The sequence below is a fragment of the Hylaeus volcanicus genome, chromosome 6 (assembly GCF_026283585.1).
Source record: "Hylaeus volcanicus isolate JK05 chromosome 6, UHH_iyHylVolc1.0_haploid, whole genome shotgun sequence".
Classification (NCBI taxonomy): domain Eukaryota; kingdom Metazoa; phylum Arthropoda; class Insecta; order Hymenoptera; family Colletidae; genus Hylaeus; species Hylaeus volcanicus.
In genome coordinates this window covers 14890044-14907461 of record NC_071981.1, presented here as the reverse complement: position 1 = coordinate 14907461, position 17418 = coordinate 14890044, and the positions used below count along the sequence as shown (strand labels likewise).

The 17418-nt window shown below is 34.8% G+C and overlaps 3 protein-coding genes across 6 annotated transcripts; 2 read left to right on the top strand and 1 right to left on the bottom strand.

The window, feature by feature from the left end:
• The first annotated feature begins 5532 nt into the window (after positions 1-5532).
• Positions 5533-6928, top strand: LOC128878866 (translational activator of cytochrome c oxidase 1). Its single transcript, XM_054127454.1, has 4 exons — positions 5533-5818; positions 6010-6253; positions 6335-6494; positions 6566-6928. The coding sequence occupies exons 1-4, from the start codon at positions 5611-5613 to the stop codon at positions 6770-6772; spliced, it is 819 nt and encodes a 272-aa protein (XP_053983429.1). The 5' UTR covers positions 5533-5610; the 3' UTR covers positions 6773-6928.
• Positions 6924-13145, bottom strand: LOC128878863 (CRISPR-associated endoribonuclease Cas13a). Of its 2 annotated transcripts, none has more exons than XM_054127448.1 (4): positions 12770-13145; positions 9359-9481; positions 8918-9101; positions 6924-8845 (listed from the first exon to the last, which is right to left on the bottom strand). In XM_054127448.1, exons 1-4 carry the CDS (start codon positions 12897-12899, stop codon positions 7054-7056), a joined length of 2229 nt encoding a protein of 742 aa, XP_053983423.1. In that variant the 5' UTR covers positions 12900-13145; the 3' UTR covers positions 6924-7053. The 2 variants fall into 2 exon arrangements, with proteins under 2 accessions (XP_053983423.1, XP_053983424.1); XM_054127449.1 differs by lacking the exon at positions 12770-13145 and adding an exon at positions 9599-9920.
• Positions 10574-17416, top strand: LOC128878865 (spermidine synthase). 3 transcript variants are annotated; one of them, XM_054127450.1, is made up of 6 exons: positions 10574-11886; positions 14168-14341; positions 15721-15841; positions 15986-16232; positions 16401-16630; positions 17061-17416. In XM_054127450.1, the coding sequence occupies exons 2-6, from the start codon at positions 14211-14213 to the stop codon at positions 17208-17210; spliced, it is 879 nt and encodes a 292-aa protein (XP_053983425.1). In that variant the 5' UTR covers positions 10574-11886; positions 14168-14210; the 3' UTR covers positions 17211-17416. The 3 variants fall into 3 exon arrangements, with proteins under 3 accessions (XP_053983425.1, XP_053983426.1, XP_053983427.1); XM_054127451.1 differs by having other exon boundaries at positions 14155-14341; XM_054127452.1 differs by lacking the exon at positions 10574-11886 and adding an exon at positions 13334-13479.
• The last annotated feature ends 2 nt before the right edge of the window (positions 17417-17418 follow it).

Below are 17418 nucleotides of genomic sequence, written 5' to 3'. Positions count from 1 at the left end.
GACGCGTGGGTACATTTGCATGCTCTTCTCGACGCGATGAAAGCTACTTTTTGTGAAATTTCCATGAGCGAACGAGGTAAAATGTTGTTTTTTACCTTTCAACGTAAAACCAGTTTAACTATTCCGTCGTGCTGTTGTTCCATTTACCAATTATCTCGAAAAGTATTTCGCCAAGTGTCTAAAAATTAGGTTACTTTTACCAAAAATGAATAATAGCTTGTAAAACCAGTCGAACTATTCTATTATTGATTAATAATTATTACAATGTCTATTAATTTTTATTTACAGTAAAATATTAAAATAACGAACTGCTTCCTCTGTCCATGATACACTGACTTGTCACAATTGACAACAACAAAATTAAACTGATTCTACTAAATATTTTGCAGACATATTAGTAACGCGCAGCGTAAATATTACATAATAAATGTATTTATGAAACGATAGTTCCGTTGAAAGAATAATTTTGTTCGATTACAAGTATCGAAACGTGGCATCGTAAGGTACAGCGACGCGTTCGTCTCTGTCATTTTATCTAGCAGAGTATGCCAATAAATAAACATTTCCGTGCCAAGAACCCCGAGGGCAGGGACGCTAAGCGCCAAGGACGGTATTATTTCGAATCGCCAAGACGTTCTTTGGATTTTTAAAGAACGACCACTTTGTGTCAGAACGTGCCTGAAGAGAGTGAGACGAGGTCGTCGTCGTCGTCGTCGTCGGTGTAGGACGTCGAGAGGAGGCCATAGGCGTCCAGACGGCGACGTCGTCGCCGGCGCCTAGCGTCGTGCTAACTAGCACCCCTAGCGCACACACCCACGCCTTTATTAAACGTCGCCCGTCGGCTCGCAGTATACGTTTCCCCTCATAAAATTGAACATGGCGTACATACCTATACGCGCGGGAGAGCTCGAAAGAGAGCCTGAAATCGCGGGAAAAGGAGGGAAACGCCAAGAGTATGAGAGAAAGTGTTCAGAGAAACAGGCACAAAGAAATAGGTACAAGTACAAATAGAGCATGAAAGTCCGACAAAGTGAAGCGGGAAGGGAGGAACGAGCGTGTGAAAGAGCCGAGTAGAAACAAAATATTGAGTTACGATTTCTGAATGTTCAATCAAGTTCATCTGTGTTTCGTATTCGTGGAATACAGGCAGTCCCGTAAATACTCGTACACTCAATGTCTATCGAAGAATCTTGGCTAAATTAAATAATAGTTTTGATATTACCAGATGAATTTTTCGTTATAAATATGTATATGAATAAGCTTATATTGGTATACATTTACATATACATACATCAACATATTTATACAAACGTACACTTGGAAACATCGAACCTACAATTTAAGCAAATTTCTTCGATAGACATCATATGCAAAGCCTCAATTATCCTGAGAGACATATTACGTATCTAGAATTATAAATATAATACATTAATATGTACATTATATAACATTATAGAAATGTGTGAATATAAAACTACAAACATGAAGCTAATATACCAGTTTCACCCTAAGGTGACAGAGAGTACGAATAATTATAGGACTGACTATATCGTGGCGCGTGCGCTGTTATTTGTCTGCAACGCAAATTTTTAATAAAGGAGAGGAAATTGTGCGCGTTGAATTACAATTTCTGTATTCACGATTGAGGGGGTACTCCTTTTTTTTTTATCAGTTTCTAAGGAATATTCGTGGATTTTTTGTAGGCGGAGTACTCGACGCCAACTTTTAGAATTCTGTACGCTTATTTATACGCATATAAATAAGCGTCACTCGCGAAGGATGTATGTTATCGTAAGGAGAAAGAGAGGTCAGTCCTGGATTAAGGGGATTGTGGTATTATGAGTAAGGGGGACGTGGACGGTATCGAGTGACATATGCTTAGTCGCGGATCTTACGAAAGCTGACTGAAACGTCTGACCCACTACAACTCGTAATTCCTTCTAGGACGCATCTCCTCTCTCCCGTCTCTACACAGTGTCCTGTAACATGTGGAATCCACTTGAGATGTAGATTAAACACTAAACGATTCAACAACCAGCCTATTTAGAAGCAACCTACAAATTGAATAAGATATTTCACGTAAGGGCTACTTAAAAAATGAGGTATACACCGGGGCTCCGACTAAAATGATTAATAGAAAGGATCGTGTCATTGCTAAATAATAAAATATCACCAAATACGATGAACGATCTAAGACAATCGTTCCTTTCCTCTGGCATTTATTTTCCATCACAAAAAGACACAATAATTTGAAGATACAAAAGTTAGGTGGGACACCCTGTAAATAGGCAACCGAAAACACGGTCAACCCATTCACTGCCAACTACGAGATGTCTCGCAGTTCAAATTGATTGCAATTACTCAAGGGATAAGTTTATAGCTTTTCGAGTCATGAATAATTGCAACAGAAGATCATAAATTTTCTTTCTAAAAGAACAAATTAAATAACAATTTGTATTATCATAATAATAACAGGCAGTCAACGTGTTAATAGATTCCTATGAATCGATAGAAATAGCAGTTTCGTCCACTAACGTTTCGCTGTAAGAAAAGTATTCCTTGCTGGTCCAAACCCAAAAAAAGAATTACTGGCAACGTAATGCAATAAGAGCGCGGGGGATAAGAATAGGAAAAGCAGGTAGAGCCACGAGGCAAGAGAGAGAGAGAGAAGCATAAAAGCGTGAAAGAAACGGGAAAGAGGGTGACAGGATGGAAGAGACGTGGAAGGAAGGGGGATTAAAGTGATCCGGTGAGAATCAGGGCGGAAAGACAACGTGAGTTAAGAGATTTATTAGATCCCGGATCCGAAGTATTTTAATTACGGACAGAGTAACGCAACGAAAAGCGAAATTATTTTCCCACGGCAAGGGCGCGGGAAATAACGTTAACAGTTAACGAGTAGTTTCGATATCGACGTTCCGCCATCGTAATGGGGTACTCGCGACGTAAGGATGGTAAAGTGGGTATTAAACGCAGATAGAATAGCCGGGTGAAGATAAGGGGTAGGAATTCATGGTGCAACGAATGAAATGAGATGTAAATACGGTTTATTTTTCAACGGTCCACTATTTACCCCTTATTACTTTCGATGCACCGTAAAAGGGAGCGTCGTTGGCCGTTGGAGGGGATGCGTTTCGAAAGTAAATTACGCGGAAATATTTCCGGCGTACGTGATACCATTGCGTGGAGGAAGATCGTTAAAGGCTTTGCGAGACCGAATACAACGAACGCGTTTGAAAGCATCTTTAACGCTAGCTTTACGAAGATTTCGTATCAAACTTTTATTACTGAAGTAATACTAAAGTATTACCGAGGTAATGAAATACCAAAGCAAGTCCTAATTTCCAACGCGTTACCATTTACTCAGACTTCGCAGGAAATCTACTTAAAATAGCAAGAATCGGTCATCGTTAATCACCGTAATCGGAAATTTCCGTTCGACAAATTTCCCCGTGGAACGTTAGCCGTGTAAATATTGAAATTTCATCCCACAAATCATGCGAACGTTTTTCCAGCAAGAAGTTCGCCTTCAAACGCGCCCTTTTTCCCTGGCCACAGAGCCCCACGCGCTTTGCACGAGCCGGAATATATACATCTTAATAGGAATGGACAGTAAAGGGTGAACTCCCGTGCAAAATTTATTAAAACCCTCCTCTCTCTGTCCGGTTAACCGTCCAGAAAGCGGCGAGCGTACGTGAATTAAAGGCAACGACATGCTGAACATGTCCTATATCTGGTGTGTCAAAGGAACCACCCAGCGCAGAGTTAACAGGGTTAGATCCCGTCCCCGTAAAGTCGCTGGAGGCCCTCCAGTCGAGGGTAATTAAAAAGAATGACCACGAACAAGCTGACTAAATTTAGAATTCGGTGGCGAAAGCGCTCGCCGAGTTCCACGGACACCGATCGATCGCTGCTATCTAGGACAATTCTTCCTCGGGATTCGACATCGATATTTGACCCATTGTGAAACGTCTGTGTCTGCCTCTTATAACAAAAGCGATCTCATTTTCGTGACGAACGATAAAGTAACAACTGAAAGTCTAAGTACGTGTCACTTTTCGTGATTCAGAAACGGGGGTTGAGCTTTAATAATTACGAAAACTCCCACTAATCCTTGTAAAAAGCCTCGATAAGTCGAATTTTTGTTTATTAAACCTTTCATAGACAAAATTTCGATAAGACGAAACCACCATTACTCGAAGATTACAGCTCTTCCATTGATGTTTGTATCGCCGAGGTTGTACTGTACGTTTTTTTTTCTCTTTTACACGTCATATTCTTATCCCGGCATTCTCTGGCACCCCAGTTAAGGATGCCAGAAGTCCTTGAAGGCCCAATGGCCCTAGAAGAAGCTCGGGTACCTCGGGTACGGCCAAATCCGTACTGCAGCTACGGCCAAGAACAGCTACAGCCCCTGAGGGCAACCCTTTGCGACACTAAATACTTAACAACTTCCGTTGAAATACTATAACTAACAAGAATTACACGAAATACCATTCTTTATCACAGTATTTTGCGAAACATAACGTCAAGCCGGAATTACACAAAATACCAGTCTTCATCATAGTAATTTGCGAAACAGCACTTTAAAGTTAGATGGGAGAGAGTAATTATATTAATCAAGAGGGTAATTAATTCGAAAGGTTTGGCCGATAGCGATAATAAATCATTCTTTGTTGACCAGTACATATCGTTAAGCCCTTCATGCACAAATGTACGGATACGGTTACAAATCTAGCGACGCTCGTTCTGTTAATGGCGTAATGGAATAATAAATATCAAGTACATTTCATCTGAGCTCGTTAAACTGTTTCTGCCTCGAGTAAATTAAACTCGTCTTCCGTAAGTTTAGTATTGGAAATTTCAAATTTAAGAATATCGCTCATTCGAACTATAAAAGAAAATCCATAATACTTGAGAACAAAAATGCAAAGAATCGGAACGTTTAAGAATTATGGCAGAGTATTGATAAATTTTAACAGAATCCAACGATATTTGCAAAGCAAAAAAATACATGCTCTTATAATTATAACTTCCATACAGGAAATCACTAAACTAGTAATAAAATCGCATCAACTTTATAAAAAAAAAAAACCCTATTTAGAAGGTTAAGTTACATACTAATTTTTGTAGTGAATTAATATCAATGTAAAAGAAACAATCATCACTTTCAGAATGTACTGAATTTATAAAGTCATTTCATGAATATTACTTATAAATATGCCTTATAATATGAAATTATCTTTCTTCAAGCACCATGCATATTCGCCTTAAAGTTCATTAATGCATCATTTAGTAACTAAAATCGTTCCATACATTTTGATAACTCAACACCATTTTCATCGAATTACTGAAGATGCTATCAGAATCCTATTGTAACAAGAATTGAAACAAAACGTTTAACATGCTTACCATTTCTTTTACTGCTAGTAACTAGAGATAACTAGAGACCAGAGGATCCGTACTGCACTCTGCTGGTCTCTACTGCAAACTACTGATAACAATGTTCCTAATTCAGTGAGGACTTTTTTCTATACGCTATACGACAGTTTAGATATTTTATACTCATTGACTAAAATATTATATGTGTAATGTATCGTAATCTATTGTATGAACTTGTGTGAATTTGTGTGCATCATGAAATTTCGATTAACTCCATTAATTTATAATAAATGTAAGAGCATTGTCCTTCAAGACACCAGAAATTATGCGGGTCATAGCAAGTGGCAGAATATTAAACATGCTAAGCAGGCAAACGATATGGCAAGATCGAAATTATTTCGTATGTTAACTAACAAAATGAGGGCTACGATAGCAGGTGCGTTTTTTTTAAATATGACTGAAAGTAATAAAATTAATTCAGAAATATGAGTAAAATTTGAAGAAGAAACATTTTTGATCGTGTTCAATGTAACTTTTCATTATTTAGTATTTATTTAAACGAAATCGAATTTTCAATGGGAGGAAGCTTAGTGATGAAAATAAAAGTTTATAATTTTTCTTTCCCAGAGACCGGAGTTTCAGATCCAGTTAAAAATACGAAATTACAACAACTTATCAATCAAGCTAGAGGTGTAGATATGCCATTGGCTACCATAAACTCAGCTTTAAATAAGATGAAGAATAAAGAAAACTTTCGCTTTGAGATAATCGTAATTCGTACTCCAAGTAAATGCACATTAGTGTTACACGTTAACACTGACAATATTGTTAGAACAAAATCACATATTAATGGTCTAATAAAAAAAGCCAAGTAAGTATTTTGTCCCCTTACATTTTGTTTTATAATATAAACCTACAGGTAATTTTTAATCTACTAATTTTGAATCAACAGTTCTAAATATGTAGATGCTTCAGCACTCCAGATGTTTGAATGTCTAACTATAATCATAGCTTCGAAAAACTGTAATTTAGATCAAGCAATGGAAGATGCAATCCAAATTAATTCACAAGATGTTGAAGAAGTACAAGACGATGATAAAACATATTTTCAGGTATAGGAAATCAATTCTTTTAACTATTCACATTTCATTGTGTTAAATTTACATTTTTGTTTTTGTTACAGTTCAAATGCGACTTTCTATCGTCTGATAAGAGTAAAACCCAGCTAATGAATTTGGGTTATTCTATAATTTCAATAGAAGATACATGTATACCTCAAACTACCATTGAATTAAACGAGGACGAGCTTAATAATGTAAATAAACTAAAGGAAAAACTTATACTTGTAGATGGAGTTGAGAAAATAGAGGATAACATAGAGGAATCTTGAATTAAAATTAATCCTTATAGAATGAAACAAATATTTACTAAATTGTCAATCCTTTCTTGTAAATATACTTTATAAAATAATTATTATTATCTTTTATTATTGTCTGTAAAAAATTAGCATCGGCTCAAACTAAATAAAATATTCTGTATAATTACAGATCACCTGTTTTATTACATGTTCATAATAAATATTGTTATGAATCATTTTACATAAGTGAAGTGATATTATATACAACACATTTTAAATATATTAAATTTTATATAAAAAGCCTATTCACTCCTTTATTGTATATCAACACCATACCCCTTTATTTCATGTACATTAGAACCTGGAAAATGTGCAACAGAGTTTCTATGAAAAAGAGATCTAAACAAATGCCTTTTTGACATTTTTGCCTTTTCACTCCATGAACTAAACGTTTCATTTTTTGTAGTATTCAGTGTATTGGCAGACGCATTTGTTACTTGGTTTACAAATTCTTCTTTTAAGGATTCCATATCATGAATGGAATTATCATTGTCTGGAATAGACTCATCCATCGATTCTTTATGTTTCTTTTTCTTTGGTTTTTTTACTTTGGGAGTAAGTTCACATACAACATTTGCATTTTCTTTATCAGAGATTTCCTTTTCGAATTTCGTATTTACAATTTCCGTACTAAACTCGTTTATATCTACATCAGCTTTCATTTTCTTTTTCTTTTTTGATTTTATCGTTTCTACTTCTGCCTTTTCAACATTATTTGGATTATTAACTTCTGTTTCAATTCTAGAGATTACTTCTCCGCGTTTCTCTACTCTTAATTCAATATTTTTCTTTTTCTTTTTCTCTAGCTTATAGGAAGTTTCTTGATCTTCCTGATTATAAAGTTCATCTCCTTTCTCAAATGTTGTCTTTATGTCTGCATCTACTTCTTTTGTACTTTTTTCTGTATTATTTTTACAGGTAGCAACAATTTCTTCTATTTTCTCTATCTTCTTCTTTTTCCTTGCCTTTTTGCTTGAAGGATTTTCTTCTGGTATGAAATTATCAAGTATATTCTCTTTTTGTTTATTTTTCTTAATTTTAATTCCACTTTCACCAGTTTCTTTATCTTCCTCTGGAATTTCTACAATTGTTTCCAGAACAGATCGACGGTTTTCTTTTCTCTTTTTAGAACTTTTACTTTTTAATTCATTAATTTCATTGTCATGTAATTCTTCAGACATTTCTTCAATATTTAAAGCCTCATTAATGAAACAAGATGATACATTACTATGAAGATTATCTTCATGTTTTTTTTTCTTTTTAATTTTCTTATTTTCAACCTCAAATTTATCTAGTGTAGCTCTTTCTTTCTTCTTCTTTATAGAATCAGTATTATATTCTACATAATCATTGAATGTTACTCTTTTTTTATCATTTATCTCATCATCTAAGTCTAAAGCAGAATTCGTAATGCCTAGTTCTGTTCTAGATACTTCAAATTCCTTCCTACTAAAAACTTCGTTAGGTGGACCTTCTAAATCTAGAGCAACATTTATAAAACCATTCTCATACATACTCTTATTTATATCACTGTGTTTACATTTTTTAGAATTATAACTTGATTCATTGTACTCAGAAATCTTTCTTTTTTTAGAAGATTTAATTTTGCTACTAGAATTGCAAATATTTTCAGGACTATTTAATGTTAAACAAGGATTTTCAAAAGCATACTCGCAAGTATCTTTTGTTCCTTTCATTTCCTTATTGCTATGAGATTGTTCTTTGTTAATTGTTGATACAAAACCAAATCCAGTATACTCAGGTTCACTTTCTGAGTTGGTATCTTCTTGTTTTTTATTTTTAGGCATTGCAGAAAAATTCTGATATTTTTTCATAAAATAATCGGTCATGTTACCACCATTTATAGTGATTACACCACCTCTATTTTCTTGAGAACCAACTGAATTTGGTTCAGAATTTTCCTGATAATTACTTTCATCCTCTTTAATGTTATCACTTATGTTCAACTCTTTTTGACCAAATATATTGGCTAGATCTTTTGAACTGTATTTATTTACATCTTTTCCCCTTGTGAATTTTTGATAGCTAATAATGATTTAAAAGTAGAGAAATCTATACATGTATATATGCTTAATGATTATTACACAAAGTACTTACTGAACACGAGCTCGACTGAACTTAGATTTCAACTCCAATGATTTTCCACTTAATTCACTTCTAATTTCCTCTTTTTGTATTACAACATGACTTTGACTTTTTTGTAGCTCTTGTAAAAAATCATTAAAACCATCTTGATGTTCTGTCCATGCTTTATCTAAATGATCTTTCTTAAACCCAATACCTGTAACAAAAAAAAAAAAAAATCTCAAGAATTCAGTGTATACCAAAACATTGAAGTTAAAAACAATAAAATATCTAATACTCTAACCGAGTGTAATAATTTTAAGAAATAGCAATGATTTTTCTTTTAAGCAATTATAAGTTTCTTTTTCTAAGTGTCACTTCCCGCGTATAGTAAGTTTCATTTCTAGGTTAGGTTTGATACATCCATGATAAACTTTATAATGAAATCGAACCATTTGTAAATGTACACATTACCCGCAGTGTCTTCTTTAACGGACACGCGCACGTGCTCGGTAATTCCCTGTTCGTTTGCTCCAAGTCCTTTTCCACTCGTCCAACCCATTTTCTCCAACATTTTCTGCCCAAATTTGTTCGAGTCTGTAAAGAAATATCCACACGTTTGCTGAATTACATTTACTAAATATTTGTGAATCGTACTGTGCAAGTGTAATTTTAAATGACCTCTGAATTAAATGGATTTAAATGTACGCGTACCTTCGCACCATTGTTTTCCTCGCGGGTTCAGTGTCCATTTTTGTTTTCGGCGCGGTTCTGCGAGCATCGACATGTTCACTGAACTCTCGGATTGACACTTATTTAAAGTCACAGATCGAACATCTGTCGATCAGTTGTGGGTACTTTTGAACAAGTGAATTACTTTCTGGTAAATGTTTCACGAAATCAAAGAAATTTTGAGAAAGTTTCAACACGACTCGAAACAAACGAGCAAGGAAAAGCAACAAAAAGCAACGAACGTGGTCTTACTGTGGCCCTACGACAGTGTCGCAAGTGACACGACTCTGAACTAAAAACGGTGCAACCAGAAAGACCACTGCTCACTAAGCCGCTCTGTGAGCGGGTGAGTTTACAAATTTCTCGTTCAAACATAGCGACTTTTCCCTGGTATCTAGCTATCAATTAATGCACAATTAAAACGAATTTGCACTGAACTATGTTAATACAGGTAACACTATATTATACTGGTTTTAGTATTAGTGGCGCCATCGGTGGAAAAACGCCCAAGTTTGTAGTGAGAATAGTTCGCACTGTTAGCTGCTAAGTAGCGCCACTGACTAAAGAGTCGATAATCTATTGCTACAATTTATAAAAATGATAAATTTGGCATATTAATACATGCTCTTACCATTTTATTATTCTGTACATTTACTATTCTATTTAAATTGAAGTTACCTTTAAAAAAAAATTCGTGTACGTTACGTTTATTGCAAATAGTGATTATAGATATACAGTCTAAACTCGTAGACCCGGGTACATGTGTGACAGCAGATATTGAAACAATATATTGTAGTGTTATAAAGCAAAGAATGGTATTAATTATGCATTTACGAAAAATAAAGAATAATTTATTCGAATGTATTAGTGGCGCTACCTTATAGAAACGGTAGGAACTATTTTCACTACAAACTTGGGCTTTCTTCCACCGATGGCGCTACTAAACTGAAAGGTCGATAATTATTGCTACATTAAATAACTATTTGTAACATTAACAAATTTTACATATTAACTAATATATTATAGTGTTATAAAGCAAAGATTGCATTAATTATGCATTTATGCAAGAGCTTTCTGTAAAACTACTGTAACACAATTAAATGTAGCGCCTAAGTTGTGCGCGTTTACAATTTTCGATTTAAATTTGAATTCTTACAGTGTATCGTTTTACAAACTTAGCTTTATTTTACTCAAAAACATAAAATTCCCGTAAAGTTGTTACTATAGTTTCTCTAACATATGAAATCCATCACGTACACAACATTATGGTTCACTACTCATTTTAAACGGTGTTTGTACTTTGAATCGAGATTATAAATGAATGCGAAACAGTATTATCAACGTCATCATGCCTATTTACCTTCGAAAGATACCGTAACTTCTTCGGTTCCAAATAAAGCAGACGAGGCGTAAGAAAATATAAGAGAGTCTGAAATCGGAATCGTTGATAGTGAATCACTGCAGCTCTGAGTCACAGAATCTACCGAACAGTATTTTTAAACTACTGATGTTTTCGAATGCTTGGAATGACTTTATCGATAATTAATTTTCCACCAAGTAACATCAGATTACAATTACAATTATCAATTTCTTATTTTTTAATGTAATCCCAAAATCCTTCATTTTCATTCATACGTCGATTACAAACTCTTTGTTTATACGTTATTCCAGTAACCTTTTGTCCACGCTATAGTTTTATTTTAAATATTTCAGTCAGACTATTTATATATTACACGTTTTAAATTTAATGCAAATTTCTTACTATTACTCACAGAGTTTGAAAACGACTCATCCCAAAGCTCGTTATAAAGATTGCAAGTGTATGCAAATTCGAAATATTATGAAAACGATTATTTCAGCCTCTTTCACAGATAATTTTCTCTGCGTTTACCAAGATCTACTAACGTTTACACGTTATTTAGCCAGAATTTGTCCTATGTTTTCGTTAAGTGTATTAAATGGCTCCTTCAGCACGTGTATGTTATCTGGTTGGTAGTTGAACCGTCATTATCAAGGAGCAAACTGGGGACTGGGGCCGATAAGGGCCATCGTCCGGTTGTCAAGTAAACGCTCGTCAAGTTTTCATTCGTTAGTATTGCTCGTGCTTCCGTTTGGAAGGTCTGACGCGCTGGCTCGTTGCCCGTTAACGGTACGCGTTTACTTTCGTTTACCACAGAAATTTTGCCGACCTCGAACAAATAAAAAGGATCCAATTTCTATGCAGCCTTCTATCGTACTAACTGAAGCGCCCTTCCGGTTCCGTCGTTAAGGTACCTCAGAGATGGGTGAAATTTTATTCGAATAATAATACCGAGTAAAACCAAACGTAGAGATATAACAGACTGACATCTATCGTTTACTCGATCCAACAGTTCAATTTTTATTCGCCCATCGCGAAATATTTCATTCTATAATTCAAATTTTAAGTTTCATTCAACTGACAATTTTTATCCAAACAAAAATTGTATCTACTCTGGAGTAAAATCATTTCTTCCTGATTCGAGCTCGTAATTTTTGTTGCTTTTCAGTATATTTAACCGAAGACATTCTTGAAGTACAATAGTAATTTACGATTGGAGTGATCTTATGTATCTTTGTTTATATGTTGCGATATTGAGAAAAATTAGAGCAAGGTATTGGAGTTTTTGGATTACAATTAAAGTGGAATTTTGTGTTTAATATCATACTAACGCTTAGAGGATCGATTCTTAATGATTGTGTCGCGAAGATGATTACGACTATGCAGTGAATGTTTGACAACAGATCTAAGGAATGTTTATGCACTGAAAATGCGTCTTTGATAATTAGAGGCATACGAATTTTATCAAGAGAAACATGTTTTATCCAAGAAAACAGCGTCATAACTTGTTCTCAAAATTGAAATTCTTTTTCGATCAATTAAAACTGCTCTCGCTATCGCGAGTAGAATCTTCATTATGTGAACGTTCCGTTATACAAACCGTATATTTCCTCTTATGTATACGCGATACTGTATTCACATAAGCGTACAAGTTTTAACATATTTCCTCGTATAGGATGAAACTTATTCACAAGTGATTCAGTGTTAAATTGACATAGTACATGTAAAGTCTATAATTGGCAATTAAAGAACAATGTGATACGATTAAGAAAGTTAAATGTGGGGAGACTTACCATTATCGATATAAAAGAACAGAAATGAAGGAGCACCCGTAAGTAGATAGATTATTAGGTGAAAAATTTCGAGATTTTTGGCTCCATAGATTTCATTCATTAATTTCGTTAAGAACGCAGTTTTAAGCATTTCTTTTTTATTCTATTTGTACTCACTTTGTTTTACTCTTTCTTAAATATTAACTAAAATACGGTGCTAACCACTCGTTGTTCAATTGTACAAAAATTCTTCTACCTGAACACTTTTGTTCTCCGAATTCGGAAGATACTACTATACATCGAACACGTGTTTATTTAATGACGTTCAGTAAACACGTGTCGATGAATGTAACGTTACTCCGAAATACGGCGACACGTGTTCGTTATCTGGATTCTACTATTGGTACTCCTAGTTCGCTGTTTATGTAACAACACAAACCACGGTTCCATGATATATTCTAACTGCGCTAACCGTATAAGGAGATTTTCTGATAACGAGGTTTGTTAAGAATTTAGGAAGCCTTTGCTATTACAACGAGCATAAGGTCGTACGTAAGATGCTCTCACAAACAGTCATTGGGCTCACAGATCAAATTTCATAAACTGTTCTATGTAACTATACAGAAAACTTTATAGAGATTATAAAATTATTAAATTATAAATTATAAAAAACATTTAACGAGAAATCTATAAGAATAATAATCGATGGTAGATGTTATTTCTTCAGTACGGTACGTTAATTCATATACTTGTTCCAGATAAATGAAATGTCGCACTGTATTACACTAGCAAGTAACGATAGGACGAATGAAAATAATTGTACGGAAATATGTATAGATCCAGTTTAGTAACTAATGTTATATAGTTAAGCACTTCAATAATTATATTCTCTATTCTATTTATAACTATTGCACCGCTAATACGTAATGTTTACATGGAATCTTTTCATTCGGTTATTAATATTCTACCGAAATTCACAATTCAGGGAGAGTCTTTAAAGATGAATTACGTTTAGTGCCACTCTTCCAGGACGTCGTCGCGTATGTTAATCCTTCGTTAACAGTTTCCATAAGGTCACGTTACTTTTCACATTTCAAAGAACGGTATATATGAGATATTCTCCACCGAAATTGTGAACGCGTGTAACACGTAAAATTGTATAAATAGAAATCGAATGGCAAGCATAGAGGATTATTTCGAACCCGAGTCCACCGTATACCGAGCTTACGTACTTAATAAATGCTACCGGCACGAATACACAGGTGACACAAACGAGTTTCGCCATACTTTTCCGTTAAGTTCCCAAAGGCACGGAGGTTGGAGGACGCGTCGTACGGAAACATGTTTGACCGCATAAAAAAGTCTGCGGTTTTATTTTCCTCTGGCACGGATTAACCGACCGGCAGTGTCTGCTTTCAGTTGAATATCGAAGGAGCAGGGTCCAGCTCGACTGCCGGGAAAAATGGACACGATGAAACCCGGCTGGTTCAGCGAAATCAATGATCTGTGGCCAGGTGTCTCGTTGTCACTCGAGGTTGTCGACATACTCCATCGGGAACGGTCGCGGTATCAAGACGTGATGGTGCTCCAAACGTAAATATCGATTGTGGTTTCATGGGCAAAATTCTTATTCGGATAAACGAGCTTTTCTAATCATTGATTCGACATGTGTCACGATCTAAAACGTAATATTTACGTTTGACCACGATTTAATAGATCGAACGAAAATGACCGATTGTTGTATGGTGTTTATATCTGCGATCGATTATCGTCGTCTTTTTGCTTCGAATATGGTGAATAAAATCATTAAATTAAATAAATAAAAAGGGGAAAAAGTGGTTGAAGGGTGATATACAGTGTCCCCATTTGTCATCGCAATTCACTTTCTGTTTTAACGTGGTAAATAAAATTGTGAAATAAAAGATGTAAAAAAAATGAAGAAATTATTCGATGAAAATTGTACCTGTTCAGATCGTTATATGGTGTTTCTATTCGTCATCCATTGCCATCACCGTTTATTTTCATTCTAATATAGCGAATGAAATTGTTAAATTAAATGAATGAAAAGAAGTAAAAATGTTTGATAAAATAAACGTGACAAAGAAGCTGAAAAAAAAAAAGAATGGAGAAGTTGTTTCGAATAAAATTTTGCCCATTTCTATTATAGTTCTTCCTTCGTGTCTAAAACAAACGGCTTTGAATTTCGGGTGACGTCAAAGAAGACGAAACATTTGCTCGTAGCTGACCTGCTGTTTTATCTACGTCGCTCTTGGGTTAGGGATCTTTGACAAATCCCAACAGTTCCTTCGAATCTCTGCCAGTATCAAAATGAAAAAATAAGCTCTGATTAGTGATAACAATTAAAATGTATCGAATTTGCTTGCCACCGAGAGTAAATATAACATCGATTTTAACGTATCGTTCTTGTTTGTGCATCCTTATCAAGGGAAAATAGCCGTGTTTAAAAAACAGATCAGTCCAAATAAAATGTATAAAGTAAAAGATTTATATAATGCCATACTCACGTTAGTAAATGAAAAAAAAAATGAAGTATTCGAAGATAACACCGGAATCCGTTTCAAAAACCTAAAAACAGTTTAATGTGACGTGACGTTAAAAATAAAAAGACAAATTAATATGATCGTTACCATATTACCAAGAAATATTTGTAAGATTGGACAAAAATGAAGCAAGAATAGAACAAAAGGAGGAATTAAAAGTTTACCGCAATTAATAGCTTTTATTTCTCTGTGTCATTTTTAGCAAAAGTAGCTATCGCGTTTCTATTGATTGCTTTCGTATTTTTAATAGATTCCTTAAGATGTAACGAACATGTACCATTAATACAAATTTATTTTGTTTAAATTCGAAATTTTAAATAACAAAGTAAATGAACCCGAGAAAGAAGCACAATTAACGAATGGCAAATAATTTATAATGAAGAAACAATTGTTTCAATTTCATATATACAGGAAATCACATGGAAAGGCCCTAATTTTAGATGGTATCATACAATGCACGGAGAGAGACGAATTTTCATATCAAGAGGCGATCGCCTTTTTACCGCTGTGCAGCCATCCAAATCCAAAAACGGTAAGATTATATATTTAAACGAAGTTACTCGATATTTATGGTGGCCGAATAATCCATTAAATGCAATAAATTCAAATCTGAATGTTAAATTTGAATTTAAATGAATTCATCTGACTTAACTTCGTTTACTGAATTTCGTGGCAGGTTTTAATAGTTGGAGGTGGAGATGGAGGGGTTGCTCGGGAAGTCGCGAAACATCCGGACGTAGAAGGGATCGTGCAAGTCGAGATTGACGAAAAAGTATTGGAGGTTTCCAAAAAATATTTGCCTCTGTTAGGCGCAGGACTGGATCATCCTAAGGTCACTCTTAATATAGGCGACGGCTTTGAATTCTTGAAGAAACATGTGGGACAATTCGATGTTATAATTACGGACAGCAGCGATCCTGTCGGTGAGCACGTCTTTGTTATTCGAACAATTATTTCTGTACGTCCAAATAAATTCTACTGTTATAATTAATTCGATGCAACGCATTCGCAAGAAAAAAAAAAAAATAGCGCAAGTATTTCTGATCTCAGACATTCGTGAACAAAAATGATTTAGAAGTTTTTACGTTTAGGTCCAGCTGAGTGTTTATTCCAAGAATCGTACTTCAGCGCGATGAAAAATGCGTTGAAACCTGGTGGAATCGTTTGCAGTCAAGCAGGAACTGCATGGGCCAATCTCGATCACGTAACTCAAACTCTCCAACACTGTAAATCGGTGTTCCCGGTTGCATCTTATGGAATCGTGGCGGTGCCAACTTATCCTACAGGACAGATTGGTTTTGTCCTCGGCAGTTTGAGTACCGTGAGTATCAATTTCCCATAAAATTAACAAAATACATTTCTGAAGCTCGATATCAAATTCAATTTAACTATGATCAATGAATCAGGTATTCGAATATTTTTTTCTTTCGGTAGAAATCGAAAGTTGATACTTTACATTAGTGCTTTTTAACTATTTAATACTCACAACACGGTTCAAAAAAAGATTCTTAGTTCTTCAAGTTCGTGACGTAGTTTAGAGGGATATTAACGACAAAAATTTAATTTTTCGAAAACGTGCGAAAATGAGGACAGACTAACGTAAGACCTCTGTTAATGATTTATTTACATTACTTTTAAAACTATATCTGTAAACATGGAAATAATTCGTGGTCTTGCTCAAATTGACTAAAACCGCTACCAATATGATATTAACTATTATTAAGTATTCGGGTGAAAATATTAATTTTCAGGAAACGAACTTCAAAGAGCCAAAGAAAGTTTTTAGTAACGTCGATCTGGATCAAATGAAAATGAAGTACTACGACGACGAAGTGCATCGAGCTGCATTCGTTTTGCCAAGGTTCATAAGGAAAGCATTGTACCAAATAGGTGACAAGTAACTATACAGTTTGCTAGTTGACCATAGAGAAAAAAAGGGCTGAATCTGATTGAACAAGAATATTAATTAAGACAATTGCATCATTGTTATTACATTATCACCAGCTGCATCGGAATTGCACGGAATCGTATTGACAACGATTAATTCATACTGAAACGAACAAGCTAGAGTCGTATAATTAGCTAAATTAATTAATCGAGTGACTGTAT